We start from the raw sequence: 18,684 nt of genomic DNA, 5'->3' as shown, positions 1-18,684 counted from the left end.
CTTTTTTTTTATGGTAACATCCTTTTGACGTGACTCAGTACTTGTACATCCAGTCATTGTGTTATTGTGCTATGGTCATTTATTTTGTTGACCTGCCTTTCAAGTTCTCTAATGTTCTTTGTCTATATGCCATTATGTTGTTCTAAGTTTACTTACGTGTTTGTTGTTATAGTGATTAAGATTATAACACAATGTGGACAGTTTGGCTGAGGGAAATTGATAAATACAAAATAACAACTTGCTGTTTTGACTGCACATTATTTTTATTTCCATAAGTCCTAACCTGGGACAATGGCGTAACAATACAACATAAGAATAAACTATGAAAATTAGTTTAAGAAGGCTTAACTCATTAGATGGATACAAATAGAAATAAGTCTAACTTTACATATATGTGTAACATATCAAAACACATATCCAAATATGACAAATGCCGTTTAAAGGGGGGATCCAGAAACAATCGTTCCATCAGGTTTACTGCAGTCTCATCATGAAATTTAATTCCAATTGGAAGTATTAATAAAAACTTTCAAAAACATGAAACAACTAATACAATAAAAACATTCATTTCGTCACTGATGAATCCTAGACGAAGCGCGCGTATCAAACTATAAGCCTGGTACCTTTAATAACCATTTACACCCCTAGGTCGATGACACTGCTGGTGGACGTTTGGTGCCCGCAGGTATCACCAGCCCAGTAGTCAGCACTTCGGTGTTGACATGAATATCAATTATATGGTCCTTTTTATTAATTTTGCAAAAAAAATGCATTATTCGAAATATTAAGGATTTTATTATCCAAGACATAGATAATCGTAGCCGTATTTAGCACAACTTTTTGGAATGTTGGGTCATCAATGCTTTTCACTTTTTTACTGTTTGGTTTTCTAACTATTTCAATCTGATCGTCTCTGGTGAGTCTTATGTAGACGAAACGCACGTTTTTGGTATTAGATGATAAGCCTGATACCTTTGATTATTAGGTATTATTAGGCTAATAAAATGGATTTCCATTAGCAATCATACCACATCTTCTTTTTGTATGTTAACAACAGTCTTATTAGGGGTTTTATGTATAAATAAAATTATCATATTTTATTAACTCGGGATAATCAACAGGAATTACATTATCATAGTATCTACTTAAAGTTTTAACTTTTAAATTTCTAAGGTTTTCATGCAAGAAGATTCGAGTTTAATTTTACAATATATAGTTTTGCCATGATGTACATAATATTGCCAATTGAGGAACAAAATGATGAATGATGTTTTTGCACGTCTAGGAACAACAGTTCATATATTTTTGACCGTTTAATATTGTAATTAATAGATGCATCCAGAAATAAAGGAAACAATTTTTAACCAATGAGTCTACACATAAAAAGTAAAACAAACTTGGGTGAAGAATGAACACCAAACGAAACTATTCGAGCTTTATCCGCCATGTGAATCAACAAAGTAAAAATGCACCAGAAAGGTCTACGACACAATTAGTTCATCTACTTTCAAATATTATCAGATGCCTATTCGGGTACCGATAGATTGTGGTGGATTCAGGATGCGTAGAAGGCATACGCCACCTTTTGATTTTAAATTTTATTATTTCATAGCCCAAAATCGTCCAAATTGTTTTAGAATCGCTAAGTTAGTATGTATTTCTTTAGTTTAATGAATTACACCAATTTAAAAAAAGAAGTCCTGCTTTCGCACTTATAAAGATATTTGACGGCAAATACATGTCCTGTGTCCCACTAAACACATAATGTTCAATGAACGTTGTGGATTGGTTCCTGTTAGGTTATTGCGGACCATAACGTTACAAGAACGTTGTGAGTACGCTAAAATGAAACGTTACAGGTTAACGTTCTAGGAACGTTTCTTTTTAACGGTGTGCGGTAATTTTACAAATAAAGGCAACAACAGTATACCGCTGTTCGAAATTCATAAATCGATTGAGAAAAAAAAACAAATCCGGGTTACAAACTAAAACTGAGGGAAACACATCAAGTATAAGAGGAGAACTACGACACAACAAAAACACAACATTAAACTGTAACACACACAGAAATGAACTATAATATAACGATGGCAATAATCCTGACTTGGTACAGGACATTTTAAGAAAAAAATGGTTGGTTGAACCTGGTTTTGTGGCATGCCAAACCTCCCGCTATTATTGCAATGTTAAATGACAACGTGAGAGGACTACAACACAAATAAATAGAAGATATAGAACAGAGAAACACACGAATAATAGTTAACAAAGGGTACCAAGTCATCATTGTGTGCGGTAGTATCCTTATTTTTAAATTCAATGTGATATATCCGATACAAACACTCACTGAAATGTAAGTGACAAGACATCTTCAATATATCTGAAAGTGGAATGAAATTAGTTTTTATTCCACATTTTTATGACGTTTTAGTATCAAGTGAAAAGTTAAAGATTTTAGGATTTTCCCATATAAATAATTTGTATTTAAGGACTATCAAAATTTTAATTTCAACGACTGGTATGTCAAAAACAAGATATGTTATCCCCATGTTTTTTTGCAATTTTTTGGTATAAGTTTGTAAAACCTATGCATGTCTATTTTTATTCAGATTTCAGACACTTCGCCTTAAATTATTTCCATAGAAGAAGACTTATCGATTGTAATATCAATTGCGTTTTTTTTTTAAGTTTCTTATTTTAAACAAAATATATCTATTGTACTGTTTCCTCTTTGTCTTGTTCCAAACAAATGTTCAGGAAAGAGATCATAGTTGAATATTTGTAAATCCTTTTTATATACTGATTGGAGCTTAAACATGGTATCCAACGGTATATTGGAGTATGCCTGTGTAATAAACATTGTCTTTTGAGCTTTCATGTCTTCGTTTTCAGATATATCACGTGCTTTGATAATACTCTTGAGTAATTTCGGAAAAGACAGGCTCAATGATTCTTTTGATGTGAAAGGAACTGGGATTGTTCGTGAAATTATTCCTCTTATTTGTAACTTCAGCCAAACACGTTTTATTCCAGTATGGCGGTGTATACATTTATCTGAATCCCTTCGATTTGCAAAATAAGCTTGTACAATATCATAAATAGCGTCCGATGTATATTCTTTCTTAAAATTTTCTGCAAAATAAGGATATGATTCCGCACCTATTTCTTTAAGTATTCTAGAAACATCGTTTTCAAAATTTTCCATTTTGCCAATAAAACTGTAATGAATTTTACACGGACGGCAAATGTCATTGGTTGGTATAATATGGTAGTCTCTCATTCTGGATGGAGTATTGATAATATAATCAACAAACTCATTAAATGTCACGTCATGTCCACATGTTGCGAATCCTCGGCTTCGTTTAGTTATTCCAATACCAAGATCATTCCAATAAAATGGATTTGGAGAAAATAGTTTATCTACGTAGAACGAAAATACTCTTGCAAAGGGATTTCTACTAAACATAAGATTTTTTGTATTCTTCAAAAATTTATATGCCTTTCGCACAGAAAACTTACTAAAGTCATTTTTCAATTTAACACTGCCATCATTTGGTTTAAACACAAAAGGTGGTTTCCATAGATCTCTTTCTAAACACACCAATAGTCGTGTCCAAAATGTTGATGCCCCTTTTGGTACTCTACAAAACGTAACATTGTACTTTTTTAGTGGTAGAAGACTGTTTCTAAACATGTTATCAGGTATCTTCTGGTCATAAGAATAGTTGATTTTTGAACAGCGTTCTGTTACTCCGTTTCCTTGAGATATCTCATTTTCCTTCGTCATGGTTGTAAAATTCTGTCAAAAAGGTTTAAATTGTATGAGTTGTAAATAAATTAACTTATCAAAAACATATCTCAATTTACACAAGCTATCTGTGGGAGTTTCAGTACAGTTAGTAAACTATTAAAAACTGTGAAGATTACAACCGATAAAAACTTAAAAGCTACATTCAAGCAAGGCTATCTACAATGAAGCAAGTAGTGTTGCTTTATTCTATTGTGTTGTGTCTATTGTATGATTTACATTGACTACTTAATTTTTTCCCTTTTTTTACTTGATGGAATTCTTTTTTTTTTAAATTTCAACTCATCTTCCCAATTATCATATGTATAATAAAATCTTTAGAATGATGACAGTGGATTTGTACACAGGGCCGAAATAGATTGGTGATTATGAAATACATAAAAAAAATCATTAGTATTACAAACAGTTCAACTCTTCGTAGATAAAAGACGCAAGACAACAAACAGACATTCAAACTCGAAAAGTAAAAGTCGAAAGTAAACTCCCAACGACAAGGCTAAAAATTAAAAAGGCCAAAACTCAAACAATGGTAAACAGTACATAAGACGAAATCAGATAACAATCTACATTATGTAAGCTAGTAGTTCCAGAACTGATATGTAAAGGGTACAAATATCATTTTACTGGTTTATTTTATAATTTGACAATCACAAACAGTTTGATGAGACTAGGGGACCCTGTTTGACTTTGTTTTTGATTCGGTCAAAATGGAATAATAAGGTCCTCGATGGGTGCAAATAGCGAAACTTTTTACTCTCTATCACTTCAATATACTAAATGTCAATGATTTATGAACAAGTTGATTCTCCCAAGTCAGGAGCCTTTGGCCTTTGTTAATCTTGCATGTTTTTTTTTTATTTAGTTCATTTATATGTTTTGGAGTTTAGTATGACATTCATTTTAAATGAACTTGCACACATTTTCTTTAAAAAAACAGCTGTGGCCTTACTCCGGGTGCGGAATTTTCGGGCTGCGTTAAAGACCCATTGATGGCCTTCGAATGTTTTCTGCTCTTTGGTCGGGTTGTTGTTTTTTGGACATATTCCCTTATTTCAATACTCAATTTTAAGTTAAATTCGTTCGGAAAACTTTATAACAGCATATAAGGACCATCGTTTTGGTATATTGATCTTACACTCGAAAAAAAAGTATTAAGCTTCATAAATCTGATTATTCAGTATTTCAGTATAGTACTGTCAATCAGTAAGTAAAAATTGATTTACGTTTAATTATACTACGTGCTTTGTTTATACGACCAGTAGTGTGCTTAAGCAAATTTGGGGAGACGAAGTATAAGAATTTTTATGATTTTAAATAATTATAAGAAAACGATCAATGAATGACTAGCACAGACAATCATCAAAGGAAAAGTAAATACATGGATCAAATAGAAGTCCATTGAATACATGACTACGATTCACTTAGTTTTATTATGTTTGACATGTCAAGGGCTAGTAAATATAAATGACTCTTAAATTATTCGTAAGTTGTGGTTTGCGAGAGCACAAAGACTGTGATAAGAATCTTTTAAGAGCGTTAAAAGAATCATTTTAACCTCGCTCTTTTCTTTATTTATTTTTAAAATACTAAGGCTTTTCTACCTCATGTATATATTACCTTAGCTGTATTTGGCAAACGTTTAGGAATTTTTGATCCTCGTTGCTCTTCAACTTCGTACTTTATTTAAACATTTTTTGATTCGGGCGTCACTGATGAGTCTTTTATAGACGAAACGCGCGTCTGGCGTAAGTGTAAAATTTTAGTCCTGGTATCTATGATGGGTATATTTACAACCACTGGGTCGATGCCACTGCTAGTGGAGATTTATTTCCCCGAGGGTATCACCAGCCCAATAGTCAGCACTTCTGTGTTGACTTGAGTTATCATTGATATGTTCATAATAATAAATTAACTGTTAACAAAACTTTGAATATTTGAAATACTTAGGCTTTTCTACCTCAGGAATAGATTACCTTAGCTGTATTTGGCAAAACGTTTAGGAATTGTTGGTCCTCAATGCTCTTCAACTTCACACTTTATTTTAAGGGAAATTCCGCGATTTTTTACTTATCATCTAATTATGTTCATCTTAACATAAAAAAACACATTTGCAAAGTTTTAAATTTATATTCCTTCTAATAACGGAGAAAATCAAGTATTTGTAACTTTTTTGGTTGAATTCTCGAGTGGGTCGTGACGTATTAGCCCGATTTATTGAATTCTGGGAAAAAATAAAATCTGTTTAACTCTTATAGCTTATCGACAATATACGTAATTAAAAGCGCACAGCTGACGAATGGTCGTAGTTATTAACCACAATATAATAATGAACGAAAATGAATATGCATATACCGTTTTGTATTCATTGAATTAAACTCCTATAAAATTATATGTCTCTGTCTCTAGTAAATGTTTTTGAATAAATTTAATTAATTATTGTTGAGATTTTATTCATAAAATATTTATTGAACATTTTTACTATTTACTTGTCTATTTACCGTTATTGTTTTGATAATCATTTCAATGCAACTAATGTGTGAGCAGAGTGTGTATATTATTTTGTAAAGGTCACTGTATATTTCTCGGCTTGAGGTCAATTCGTTTACCTTGTAGCTATTTAGCCGCAGGTGTGAGTTCAAGCGTACACAGGTATAAATGTTGTTATTTGGAAAGGATATACAGAAAGGATTAGAAAGAGTATGATGTCACGATGTTAATACACTAAGATTTAATACACGATGAGAATAAAGATTCAATAATTAAATTGTGTAAATTAATTGAAAATAAAATTCAGATTCGTAAATCCGAAAATGTATAAAAATAAAAGGAAACAATTTTTGATTACTTTCTTAGCGGCAATTGGCGTAAAGATTCAAATATGAAGTAAAAAATAGTAGTTTTAATCTTTAATAAAAACTAAATGCAATATTACCCAATTTGATATACCATTGTACATCTGTTTGATATCATTGACTTTACCGGAATTTCTTAACTTTTATTCAAATCTGGCTGTGTTTAAATGCTAATGAAACTATTGCAATTTTAAAGTTTTTAATTGACAAAAAAATACAACATACATAGTTTTTTTTTAGTTTCTTTTTAACATTTTATTCTTACATAATTAAATTCATTTGACAATCATTTACACGAACTTTTTGTGAAAAAATACCAATTATCTAAGCTAAGGCATTATTTTTTTTAAGGATTTTTGAGGATTTTTTTTTTTAATTCTATGATAATAGTTGTGCAATGTTGAACATGATAGCCGTCATTAATCCAAATAAGTAATACAGTAGTTGTAATAAAAGTTATATTTTAGTCATGCATAACTGATATTGACGAATTTAGAATAGTTCATCCATACATCGTTGTTCTTGAAACAATCATTATTACTATACATGTAAGTTTCCTGACGTATAAGAGCCATTGAGGATGAGCTCCAGAGAAAGCAGACTAGTAGCGTTTCGTTCGTTTGTTTGTTGGGAAAGGAGAGGAAATGCAACCGCTTGTACAGATAAACAACAGAATTACCATACAAGCATTTATAGTCAACACAATCAGAAACAGTTCCCATCGTTAGACGGGGAATATGAAGGCTTTCAAGAATGAACAAGTGACATGTCTAACTCGAACAGTTAGAAAACGGACTATCGACATCGACCGCTTGTTCTTGATAGTTGAAATTGTATGCATATATACGTATACGGTTTTGATAGTGATGAGTTCTTGTGTCTGACAAAAACTAAATTCCTTCATGGTTATATCTTGCCATACGTTTATATTGGTTTGTAAGGTGATCACTCAAAATCGTTATTTGAAAATCCTGTTTGTGAGATGTATATTCATTTCAATACAGAAATTTCGTCTATATATTTCACAAGTGTATAACACGGAGAAGCTCTGAAGGTCCATTACTCCCATTTTGTTTGGGTGTGAACCATCGATGTTGACAGCAATATCAAAGAATAAGATGATGATGGTAGAAAGAACTATGGGCGTCATGTGGCAAATATTACATGCATATCGGACAATGAGTTGTCAATCTGTATGAAAAGATTTCCAATACAACCATATTATTGAGAAGGAATGTTTACATGCTATACTCTCGTACTAGTATTACAGGGTTCTTGTGGCGTTCACCTTAGACACACATCTTTTTAACGATGTTTAAAAAAAAGACAGAACCAATTTAATGTCATATTTCCCTATTTTTTTTTAAATATAACTAAAAATCTTTCATCTGACAAGAATACCCCTATTTAGCGGACAAGTAATTTATTCTTTTTTCTGTTATTGAATACCAAGAAAAAAAATAAATCCCGAAATTAATTTGAAACTTTGATACTCAAAAGTTTCCCAGCAAAATATTCACATCCCTTCGGGATAATTAGTGTTCGTCCAGTGGCATATATAACAATTGTGATGACGAATTCCTTCCTTTGTTCGAGAACAATCTTATTGAAATATAAATCTGTGATTTTACTATGTCCACAACTTCAATGTACCAAAGCAAAAGTTATACATCGACCTGTATTTAAATCAAATTGGTTCTCTTCTTCTTCTTCTGGTATACAATAGTCTATCGACATTCGATGATTACATACTGTTGGCATACGTGGACTAGTCTATTTACAACACTTTTACCCCTATTTATTCAAAATATATGTTTTTTTCTTATGTTCAATGTATACATGTATATATTTTAAATTGCGCTATAGTTCCGTAACTTTCTATCCAGTCGTATAAACGAATCGTCGGCAAGTGCGTACATATGTTTAAATCAATATTTCTGGTATGTTCCAATCTGTCCTTCACTTTTGACAATGAGTATATATTACATTTTCCCAAATTCACCCTTGGAAAAAATATTTAAATAGATTTTAATTTCATCAAATCTTATTTTTTGGGTATTATTTATATTTTTATGAATAATATTCTTTACACCAGAAATGTTATTTATAAACAAGCGTATGAGTTTGGTAATGACAAGTAAGACAGAGTTGCAGGGGCGGATCCAGGAATTTATTAGGGGCTGGTCACCTTTTGAAATCTTAAATTAAAATTTAATTTTTTTATGGCCCCTTATAGGAATTTAAGATTAATATGTTTGCCACAAAGCAAAACACACTTGCATATTGATTTCAAAACAGCTCTGTTTGCTTTTATACGTTCATTCATTGCTTTATCAATAAATGTTTGAATATCAGTAGTACTTTGGTCAATGTTGTCAAGAAAAAGTTGAGCTTTTGCTCTAGCTTCAGTATGACTTTTTTTACATGATTTCTCATCACGGCCGAAATGATCGTTAAGTCTTGTACTTGCATGTGCCATATCTGTTAGTGGTTTGCATGATAATGTTCCCAAACTATCAACCCCAAACAGAGCACAGTATATGCAGTAAGCTCCTTCTTGTGAAGGTGAGTACACTAGCCCATCATAGCGATTTAGTCAATTCAGGTGAAACAGTCTGTTCTTTCCTGCATATTTTTTTATAGGAAAGTTATAGTTTATTCCAGGTTGGAAATGATTTCTTATCAAATTAAATTTCTCTTCGTTTGTTGATTTACGTGTTGATTGTTTTACAAAACCAATGTCGTTTGTACTTATATGTAAGTCGGGGGTTGTTTCTTTAATCTGATCACTTTTATTCGTATCAATGCTAGGTCCATTACAAGTCGTTGGTACTTCAGAGGGGGCTGATTTGTGGCGTTTCCTGAAGGAACGAGGGTATAAGTTACTAAAAAATTGGAATGAACGAAACTTTTAGACAAACAGATGATGGAACGGGGGTATTCATTCAATATAGAATATTTATGTGACTTTAAAACTTTAATTTAAAATTATTTTTGAATTTTGGCATCACAGTAAAAAAATATTATTGGTCGAGAAAAGTTATGATACAAACTTTAAAAATTCAGATAAACGTAATGTAAAAAAAGTATAAATTACCTGCTAAAAACATCTAAGATTGAGGACTGATTGTCTCTTCATTTTTACACCTTAACATATAAGAAATCGACCAAGTAATTAGCGAATGTTGATTACATGTTAATTGTATAAACATACCTGTCAAGGTACATGTAGTTAGCCTTAAGGTAAGTAGACTGGTGATGACAAATTGGTGAAGACAAATTGATTTGATCGACGAATTTATTTTTCAAAATGTTCAAGGTGCACCATTTTTTGGTACATGGTGCACCATTTTTGCAAACCCAGGGGGTGGTCACCGGCACCGGATGACCACCCCCTGGATCCGCCTCTGAGTTGTATATTATACATCTGATAGTTCAAAATGGAAAGTTAAATGTTATCAGCCGTGTACACTGATCAATACCTGCAGAAGTGAAACGATGCGTGAACTTGCAAGCCCGACAGGAAATCGCTTGAATACCTGGACGTGTCACCTCACACCCCTCACAATACCTTTGGAAGTAATACCTTTAGCCATGCTGGTGATCAGAAGAGGGAAGATAAAAATTTATTTGAAAACGGTTTATTACTTTAAAGAATTATGAACAAATTAGATTTTCGAAAACAATTTTCACGGAACACTTATTTATGATTTCAACTTTGACTTTTCACCTAATTCCAATATCAAGTTTAAAAACAACAGACCATGGTTAGTTAGTCGGATAAAACAACCGTACGATTGACAAGATATCGACACGCAATTACGACTACATCGATTACTGTAGTTTTGTTTCTTTGTGGTTTATAGACATATCGTATCATTAATCGGGAAAGAAGGACAAAATGGCGGAACGCAGAGAATTAATACTCTAAATTTAAAATCGATGGTGATCGCTTATCTAGCGATATAAAACTTTAATATCTATGAATTTGAGCATTTTTATACAGAATGAACATAATATCAATTTTTGATTTTTTTGCGAAGTTTCCCTTTAAACTTTTTTTATTCGAGCGTCACTGATGAGTCTTTTGTAGACGAAACGCGCGTCTGGCGTAAGTGTAAAATTTTAGTCCTGGTATCTATGATGAGTTTATTTAGTAACGTTAAAAATTACCACACTTTAAGACATTCATTTTATAGGTACTTTTTTCGTGTGGTAGTATTCTTTAGAATAATCGTGAGCGTTTCTTTTTCTTTATTTAATCAAGCAATCAATTATTAAATTGTTCATTGACTGATATCTTTTTAAAACCCTCCGGGGAATCTTAGATTAGAACAAAAAATTGGTGCATACGTACTGAATTTTCTGCGTTCCAGTTGCACTTCAATATGGCTATGGTGAAGGAATTTCATGAGTTAGTTTTAACCTTTATACAAGAGAGGCAAAGATAATCAAGGACATTACAACTTAGAAGTCGAATATAAACTAACAACGCAATTGAAGAAAAAAGAAAAAAATCTAAAAGACCAGCAACAGCATACAAAAGTCAACACAACATACGAAACTAAAGACTGAGCAACACAAACCCCACCAGAAAAACAAAACATTTTTCGAATGAATTACTTGAAAAGAGGGGCAGAACCTACCAGAGGGACAATCAAACTCATAAATCGAAAATAAACTGAAAACGCTATGGGTAAAAATGGAAAAGACAAACAGACAAATAAAAGTATACAAGACAAAACATTAAAAAATAACGACTTAGCAACACGAACCCCACCAAAAACTGGAGGTGGTCTCAGGTGCTCCGGAAGGGTAAGCAGATCCTGCTCCACATGTGGCATTCGTCGTATTCCAATTCCAAACATAAAGACAAATTGACAAAATGTCTTACATTGTTTCATGAAAAAGAATGATAAGCGTAAAAAAAGAAACATTGTCTTAGGAAGGGACAAATCATACATTGTAAAACAAAAACAATCTCATGTTAAAAAACATCTATATTAACAACATATGTGTTACGTATTTGAAGAACATGTTTTCAACAATCAGTCGACAGCTGTGCTCCTCGTCGACTTATCCTTTATTCATGTGAGGAAGACTTCATACATTCGCGTCTTATGAAAAATTAAAAGAAGCTAGCATTATCTTTTCACTTCATGTTCCGCTATATGAATGGTGTTCTCTTACTTAATTAAGTGATGACAATTGTTCATTCTACAACTTATTGGTTTATTGGTCAAGTTTAGAAAAGTATACACAAAGTTTCCAGATGAAAAATTGTTCGAACTTACCAACACTTCATTGTGTTGTGAATGGTTTAAACTGGGTCGGTGTTTTTTCAGAAGCCATTCAACACTTGTTTCTGAAACGATGAAGTGAAAATGCAAAGTAGATATAAACATTCATATTTTATGGTAAACAACCGGAATTAATCTGTGCTTTCAATTGCAAGTAATTGCAATATATCAATGAAGAGGCATTTGTTTTCGTATCTATCATTCAAGGTTTTGAAATTTTACAGAAAACTTTACGATATACATTAATATTTGGACATCTTCAAATAGATTTTCATATATCTTATAACTTGGTCTATCACAAATGTATGTATCTAAAAACAAAAATACTAAATGACTAATTGCAACTATTATGTGAGATGTGAAATTAATTTTAATTTGTAAGACGAATAGATAATTTTCAGATATCCCCATCTGGGCGCAAAATAAAGGCAACAGTAGTATAACGCTGTTCAAAACTCATAAATCCATGGACAAAAAACAAAATCGGGGTAACAAACTAAAACTGAGGGAAACGCATATAAGAGAATAACGACACAACATTAAAATGTAACACACACAGAAACAGACTAAGCATTCGACAAAATCCTACGAGAATAACAAATATAACATCAAAACCAAATACATGAATTTGGGATAGATAAGTACCGTGACACGTCTTATAGTAATGTGTATTCACACTCAAAGATAAGAGAAAACAAAAAACACAACGGAAACACAACGTTAAAATGTAACACACACAGAAACGAACTATAATATAACAATGGTCATATTCCTGACTTGGTACAGGACACTTTTAAAGGAAAAAATTGTGGGTTGAACCTGGTTTTGTTGCATGCCAAACCTCCCTCTTTTATGGTCATGTGAAATATAACAAGACAGTTGGGCTAAATCTTAAGCGTGAACGTTTACATTTAAAATAAATTATTTATTTTCTACCTGTTAAGTTGAATAACAGATAAAATTTGCCATTATCAATTCAAGGCATGATCCTGGTATCTTCGATAACTATTTACACCAGGAGGTCGATGCCACTGCTGGTGGACGTTTCGTCCCCGAGGGTATCACCAGCCCAGTAGTCAACATTTCGGTGTTGACAGTCAACATTTCGGTGTTTACATGAATATCAATAATCAGCTCATTTTATAAATTTCCTGTAAACAAAACTTTGAATTTTTCGAAAAACTAAGGATTTTCTTATCCCAGGCATAGATTATCTTAGCCGTATTTGGCACAACTTTTTTGGAATATTGGATCCTCAATGCTATCAATTTTGTACTTCTTTGGCTTTATAAATATTTTGATATGAGAGTCACTGATGAGTCTTATGTAGACGAAACGCGCGTCTGACGTACTAAATTATAATCCTGGTACCTATGAAATATATGAAATTATTAGAATATTGGTTGTTTTTTCTAAAAGCAAGAAATAATTTCTGTCATTATCAAGATACAACCTACAACTCATCCAAACTTCGATCTTTGGAAAAACCGTGCTTTGTTGAACAGAAAAGTGTAATTTTAACTTATGAAATTGAGTTTGTTTTTAGTTAGGGTCAGGCAGTATCACAATATCAAAGTTTTTATGAGCTGTCAGGTTAGAATAGAAGATTCGAAACAATATATTTGAAAAATCAATTGACATTTGTTTATATTGTAATCAGTTGTCCTTCCAACAAGCAGTTTTTTTAGATATAAATTCGTGTTTTAAAATCTTTTCTCACTCAAAATCTAACTTCCATCTCGGCGTGGTGAACAGGAGCAGGCACTGTTTACTGAATAGTAGGAGTTAAAACAAATCCAAGAACATGTCATATATAGAATGACAATAATTTCATATCAAATATTAATAGACTATAAAGTATAGTAGATAATTACCTACACGTATGATATTGTTCTATTATATGTCATTATGATATATTTCTATTATGAATTACAATATACGTTGAACCACAAACGTCAAAATCATTCAATCGCGTAGTGGAATTAACTATTTATAGGTTTCATAACGAGTGAGAATTAGATATCGATTGATATCAACTCGAGTTATTTAATTTCAATAATAATAAACGAGCCTATGGCGAGTTTATTATTATTGAAATTAAATAACGAGAGTTGATATCAAGCGATATCTAATTCTCACAAGTTGTTAAACATATTTCTCTTATGGCAAAAAGTTGTATGTGCGTGGCCTATTTGTTGCGAGTTGTGTTGCTAAGGCCGTTTTTCTTTGCAACGCGTACTGATCTTTCTCTTATGGTTGGGGCCTGTTATCTAATTTGTAACAAGTGTATTGACACGTTATTTCTACAATAATTAACAAATAACTCACTTGTTGCGCGTTAAAATCTTCTTTTTATCAAATTTTATTACATTCTGAAGCGGCACAGAAGCCAGAAAACGCCCGGTGTTTATGTATGACACCGGAAGCATACCTATGACGTCACGTAGTGTAGGGACCAAAGAAGATAACATCTTTTCACGGAATTTTCTTTAATGAAGATTTTACACTGAAATTGTGATTGAAATTTAATTATGAACTTGTTTTGCATTAGAATAGAGATAACTGTATTGTATTTGAAGCTTTGCGGACGTCCATCGGTAGTTTTACTGTCGCATACAGAGGGACATTGAAATTGGAAGTTGTGCCAGTTATAATGCCCTTTGCTCCGTTACATAACCGTACACGGGTTCCTTTCTTTATTTCTTCGTCCATGATAAGATTTATATTAGATAATGCAGACGATAAAGCAGACGAAAATCGGGAAAACCGGAAGTAAACAATCAGTTGTCAAGAAAAAAAGTAGTCCCGGCATGACCTTTTCCAGTGAATAATGACCTGATCAACGGCCAATGAAAATATTGGAAATTTACGAGATAAGCCAATCAAATTAACGTAATTTTGATTTCACTTTTTCATATCACACTCCGTACGGTGTGATACGAAAAATATCTATTCACGTGGGAGTTAGATAACAGGCCCCAACCATAAGAGAATTTTCGATTCTTATAAATTCTATATATAACTTTTGGACTAGTTTAAATCTCGGTCTATTTCTGAAATTTATTCTTACATACTTTTGATTTTTTAACCCTGTATGCTAACATTCCTATGTAAATTTTAAAATTGTTTGTATGCACATTGAACGACAAATTTATGTGACGTATAAAATTTTCTGACGTCAGACACTTAAATCAATGAATATGTTAGTAGATAGTAGATGTTTTTGTGTTCTGTTAAATTGTTCCTTTTAAAATTGTTATACGATGATGACTGATGTACCCATATTTTGACTATTTTATTTATTGTGTCTGTTTATTTAACGCATCAATGTAAATATATCGGAAATTGATGAGACTGTCATTAAAGTGAGAGGGTTAGCACTATAGAACCAGGTTTAATCCACCATTTTCTTCATTTGAAAATGCGTGTACCAAGTCAGGAATATGACAGTTCTTGTCCATTCGTTTTTGATGCGTTTTGTTATTTGATTTTGCCATGTGATTATGGACTTTCCGAATTGATTTTCCTCTAAGTTCAGTATTTTTGTGATTTTACTTTTTAAATGAACATGGAAGAATTAGCCATAATATAGACTTTTGAATTTGGTGCAAATGACTGTCAGTGTTCCAAATGTAACATATCACTAAGCCAAATGTGAATCTCTCAGAAATCCGGCTGTTATTCTGAATTGTTTACAGTAGTTGAAGATTTACATTTTAACAAAACAGTGTAAATAGGGCTCATATTTTATCTAAATAAAAGTTACAAACATGACAAAATAAGTATAGATTATTACATGGCATTTTTCATATCATACCCTTTATCGGCCCAAGGTTATGATATCAGCCCAAGAGCCGCAGGCTCGAGGGCTAATATCATGAACGAGGGCCGATAAAGGGTTTGATATGAAAAATGACATGTAATTATCTTTTTATCATATACTTCAGCAGAAGAAAAACAAACAAGAACTATTAAAATAATCTTTAAAGTTTCGGATAATATTTACAGACAACCAAAAAAAAATCTTATCTTTAAATATTATTATTATTGTATTGATATTGATATTTTATTTATCTTTTCACAACAATTATCATGTTTTTCAATAATATTGTCACCTCATTTATGTCTTTCAAAACATATTTAACTTAATTCATTTTTGCTCCTCAACCATTTTGTGAAAAGTCTTATCACTTGCCGTTTTCCGCGTTCTGTTGTCGTTTTCAAACAATTTCCGGAAATGCACGAAGTTGCGTGTGATAAACGTCACGGAAATTAACGGAAAGGCATGTGATAACATTCCGGAAGCAGTTAATAAAGGTACCTTTATCAGCCCGCTATTGAAATTCTTAGGAATCTAGTTAATAAACCTAGTAATCCTTGTATAGCCTTTTGATATTTTCAAATGTTATTGAACTGTAAAATTTTAGTATTATTTTATACAAGTATATGATAAAGTAAAGTATTTACCTTTTGTTTGAAAATTCAGATAAATCACAAAAACTGTATATGTTATAAATCCAAAAGCAATGACTCTTCTATATCTTCCAACTGCGTCCATTTTTCTTAAAGAAGGGCATTCGCAACACTACATAGTATAACTGTAATCAAGATCCTCTCAAATAATCATATGCATTCTCTTTCGTCCAATCGTTCCTAAAAAAAACAGGATTGAATATTATTCTATTCCTTTGCCCCATCAAAATTGCTTAATTAATTTGTGTTATGAAAAAAATATGAATTCTTCTTTCTTGTATAAATTTACTTAAGGTTTGTTTGTTACTCTTTTTATCATATTTGGCGTTTCCACAACCATCTTGAAAGTAAATGAATATTCTTAGCAAATTGTGAATAAAGATGAATCAAAATTATCAATTGCTCACCTTTCTCCAGCAGGAAATGCGACAGAACATTTAGTTGATGTTAGTACATCTCACTTCAGTTTTACTGCATTATTTACTACATGCGATAAAACATTCGATACGGAAATCGAAGAAATTGACAAATGTCTATTAAAGGTTTATCTATCGCTAGATGAAAGTGAATAGTTCGTGTTGTAAAATAAAGCATGTTAAAACTACTACCTCAACCAGGATTTATAAATTAAATCGAAATTGTTCTCGATGAATATGTTTTGTTTATATTTTCGTCTTCTTTGTATGTATTTTATTACCTTTAATATCATTGTAAGCAGCTATTATTATTCCTGTTATAATCATAAGTTATAGCCATTTAATGTAGAGTGCGAAAGAATGTTTTACATACAACGCATATATATCATGTAGAATAGTCCTATGACGACACTGACTAGGACTTTTTTTTAGAACACCTTTCATTTACAGTCTTAGAGGTATCATAGGATGATCCAGGGTAGGATATGCATGTCGTAGGATATTCGAACATGTCTTATGGTGCTTTCGAGAATCAAACCCCTCAACTTTGCTAACTCGCTATAACGACTTAACTATTTCATTATCACACATATTTTACTCCTTATCAGGACTTAGACAACTCGTTGTAACGATTTAGATAACTCGTTTTAAAGACTTGGTCACTCGTTATAACGATTTACATAACTCGTTTTAACGATTTGGTCACTCGTTAAGACGACATTACTCAATCGTTAAAGATGCTTCGCCTCAAGCAATAGTTGATATCTCTGGAACAAAGAAACTTGCAATTGTTGTTTGCGCATTTAACGGAGAAAATATTCAGGTGAAGTAATCATCGAAATGAAGACATATTCGAACAAAACAGGTTATGGTTCCATACAATGTCGATAATAATTGGCATTTCAAGTTTTATTTCATTGATACAAACCTTCAAAAATACGAGCCGGAATAATCATACAATACCTAATAAAATAATACACACGCTAAAACATTACAAATATATTAATAATAATTTACTTACTTTTATCTAAATGGAACTACAAATCATTTTTTAATTCCAAATATATGTTTGTCAGGTGTTTAAAACGTGTATAGAAATATTATATTTTGACCCTCAACTTTAATAACAATGATTATTGATTTTTCAAGTGACATAATGACAATCAAAAGTAATGCCTCATTTAATTAAAACCCACTGTTTACAAATGTGCACAGGGATATCTTGGTATACATGTCTTTAATTTTACATAAAGGCAACAGTAGTATTACGCTGTTCAATAGTCATAAATCGATGATTTAACTGAAAGAAATTCAGGCTACAATCCAAAACCGAAAAGCAACACCTCAACTATTAGAGGAAAACAACAGCACAACAGAAACACGGAACTGCTACGAAAAACAAAAGACAACAAATTTAGAAACGCATTAACACATGGGATTTTATGGACATATAAATTCGTATAAAAGAGGGACGAAAGATACCAGAGGGACAGTCAAACTCATAAATCGACAATAAACTGACAACGCCTGGCTAAAAATGGAATGAAGAGAAAAAGGAGGAGAAAAAAAGAACATATGACACAGCATAGAAAACTAAAGAATAAGCAACACGAACCCTTCCAAAAACTAGGGGTCATCTCAGGTGCCCCGGAAGGGTAAGCAGATCCTGCTCAACATGTGGCACCCACCGTGTTGCTTATGTTATAACAAGTCCGGTAAATAGTCAATTTCGGTAGGTCACATTCATGAAAGGGAAGGAGATTGTAGTTACGACGTAAGGAACATATCCGATATCAAATGTGAAACGGTTATTCCATAACGGTCAACCAACTCGTGAT

At 32.1% G+C, this 18,684-nt stretch overlaps 1 protein-coding gene across 1 annotated transcript; it reads right to left on the bottom strand.

Moving 5' to 3' along the window:
• Positions 1–242: 242 nt before the first annotated feature.
• Positions 243–17,974, bottom strand: LOC139514192 (carbohydrate sulfotransferase 8-like). Its single transcript, XM_071303000.1, has 4 exons — positions 17,868–17,974; positions 16,425–16,610; positions 11,952–12,022; positions 243–3,796 (listed from the first exon to the last, which is right to left on the bottom strand). The coding sequence occupies exons 2-4, from the start codon at positions 16,513–16,515 to the stop codon at positions 2,690–2,692; spliced, it is 1,269 nt and encodes a 422-aa protein (XP_071159101.1). The 5' UTR covers positions 16,516–16,610; positions 17,868–17,974; the 3' UTR covers positions 243–2,689.
• Between the last annotated feature and the right edge of the window lie 710 nt (positions 17,975–18,684).

The sequence above is a fragment of the Mytilus edulis genome, chromosome 3, assembly GCF_963676685.1.
Source record: "Mytilus edulis chromosome 3, xbMytEdul2.2, whole genome shotgun sequence".
Taxonomy (NCBI): domain Eukaryota; kingdom Metazoa; phylum Mollusca; class Bivalvia; order Mytilida; family Mytilidae; genus Mytilus; species Mytilus edulis.
Note: the sequence above shows the minus strand (reverse complement) of the source record. Positions and strands in the feature narration are given on the sequence as shown.

Bases quoted from the DNA above. Each gene is read 5' to 3' on its own strand.
- LOC139514192 (XM_071303000.1), bottom strand. From the start codon at position 16,515: ATGGACGCAGTTGGAAGATATAGAAGAGTCATTGCTTTTGGATTTATA. The intron at 12,023-16,424 runs GTAAATACTTTA...TCATCGTTTCAG, and splicing joins TCTGAATTTTCAAACAAAAG to AAACAAGTGTTGAATGGCTT. The intron at 3,797-11,951 runs GTAAGTTCGAAC...CCTTTTTGACAG, and splicing joins CACAACACAATGAAGTGTTG to AATTTTACAACCATGACGAA.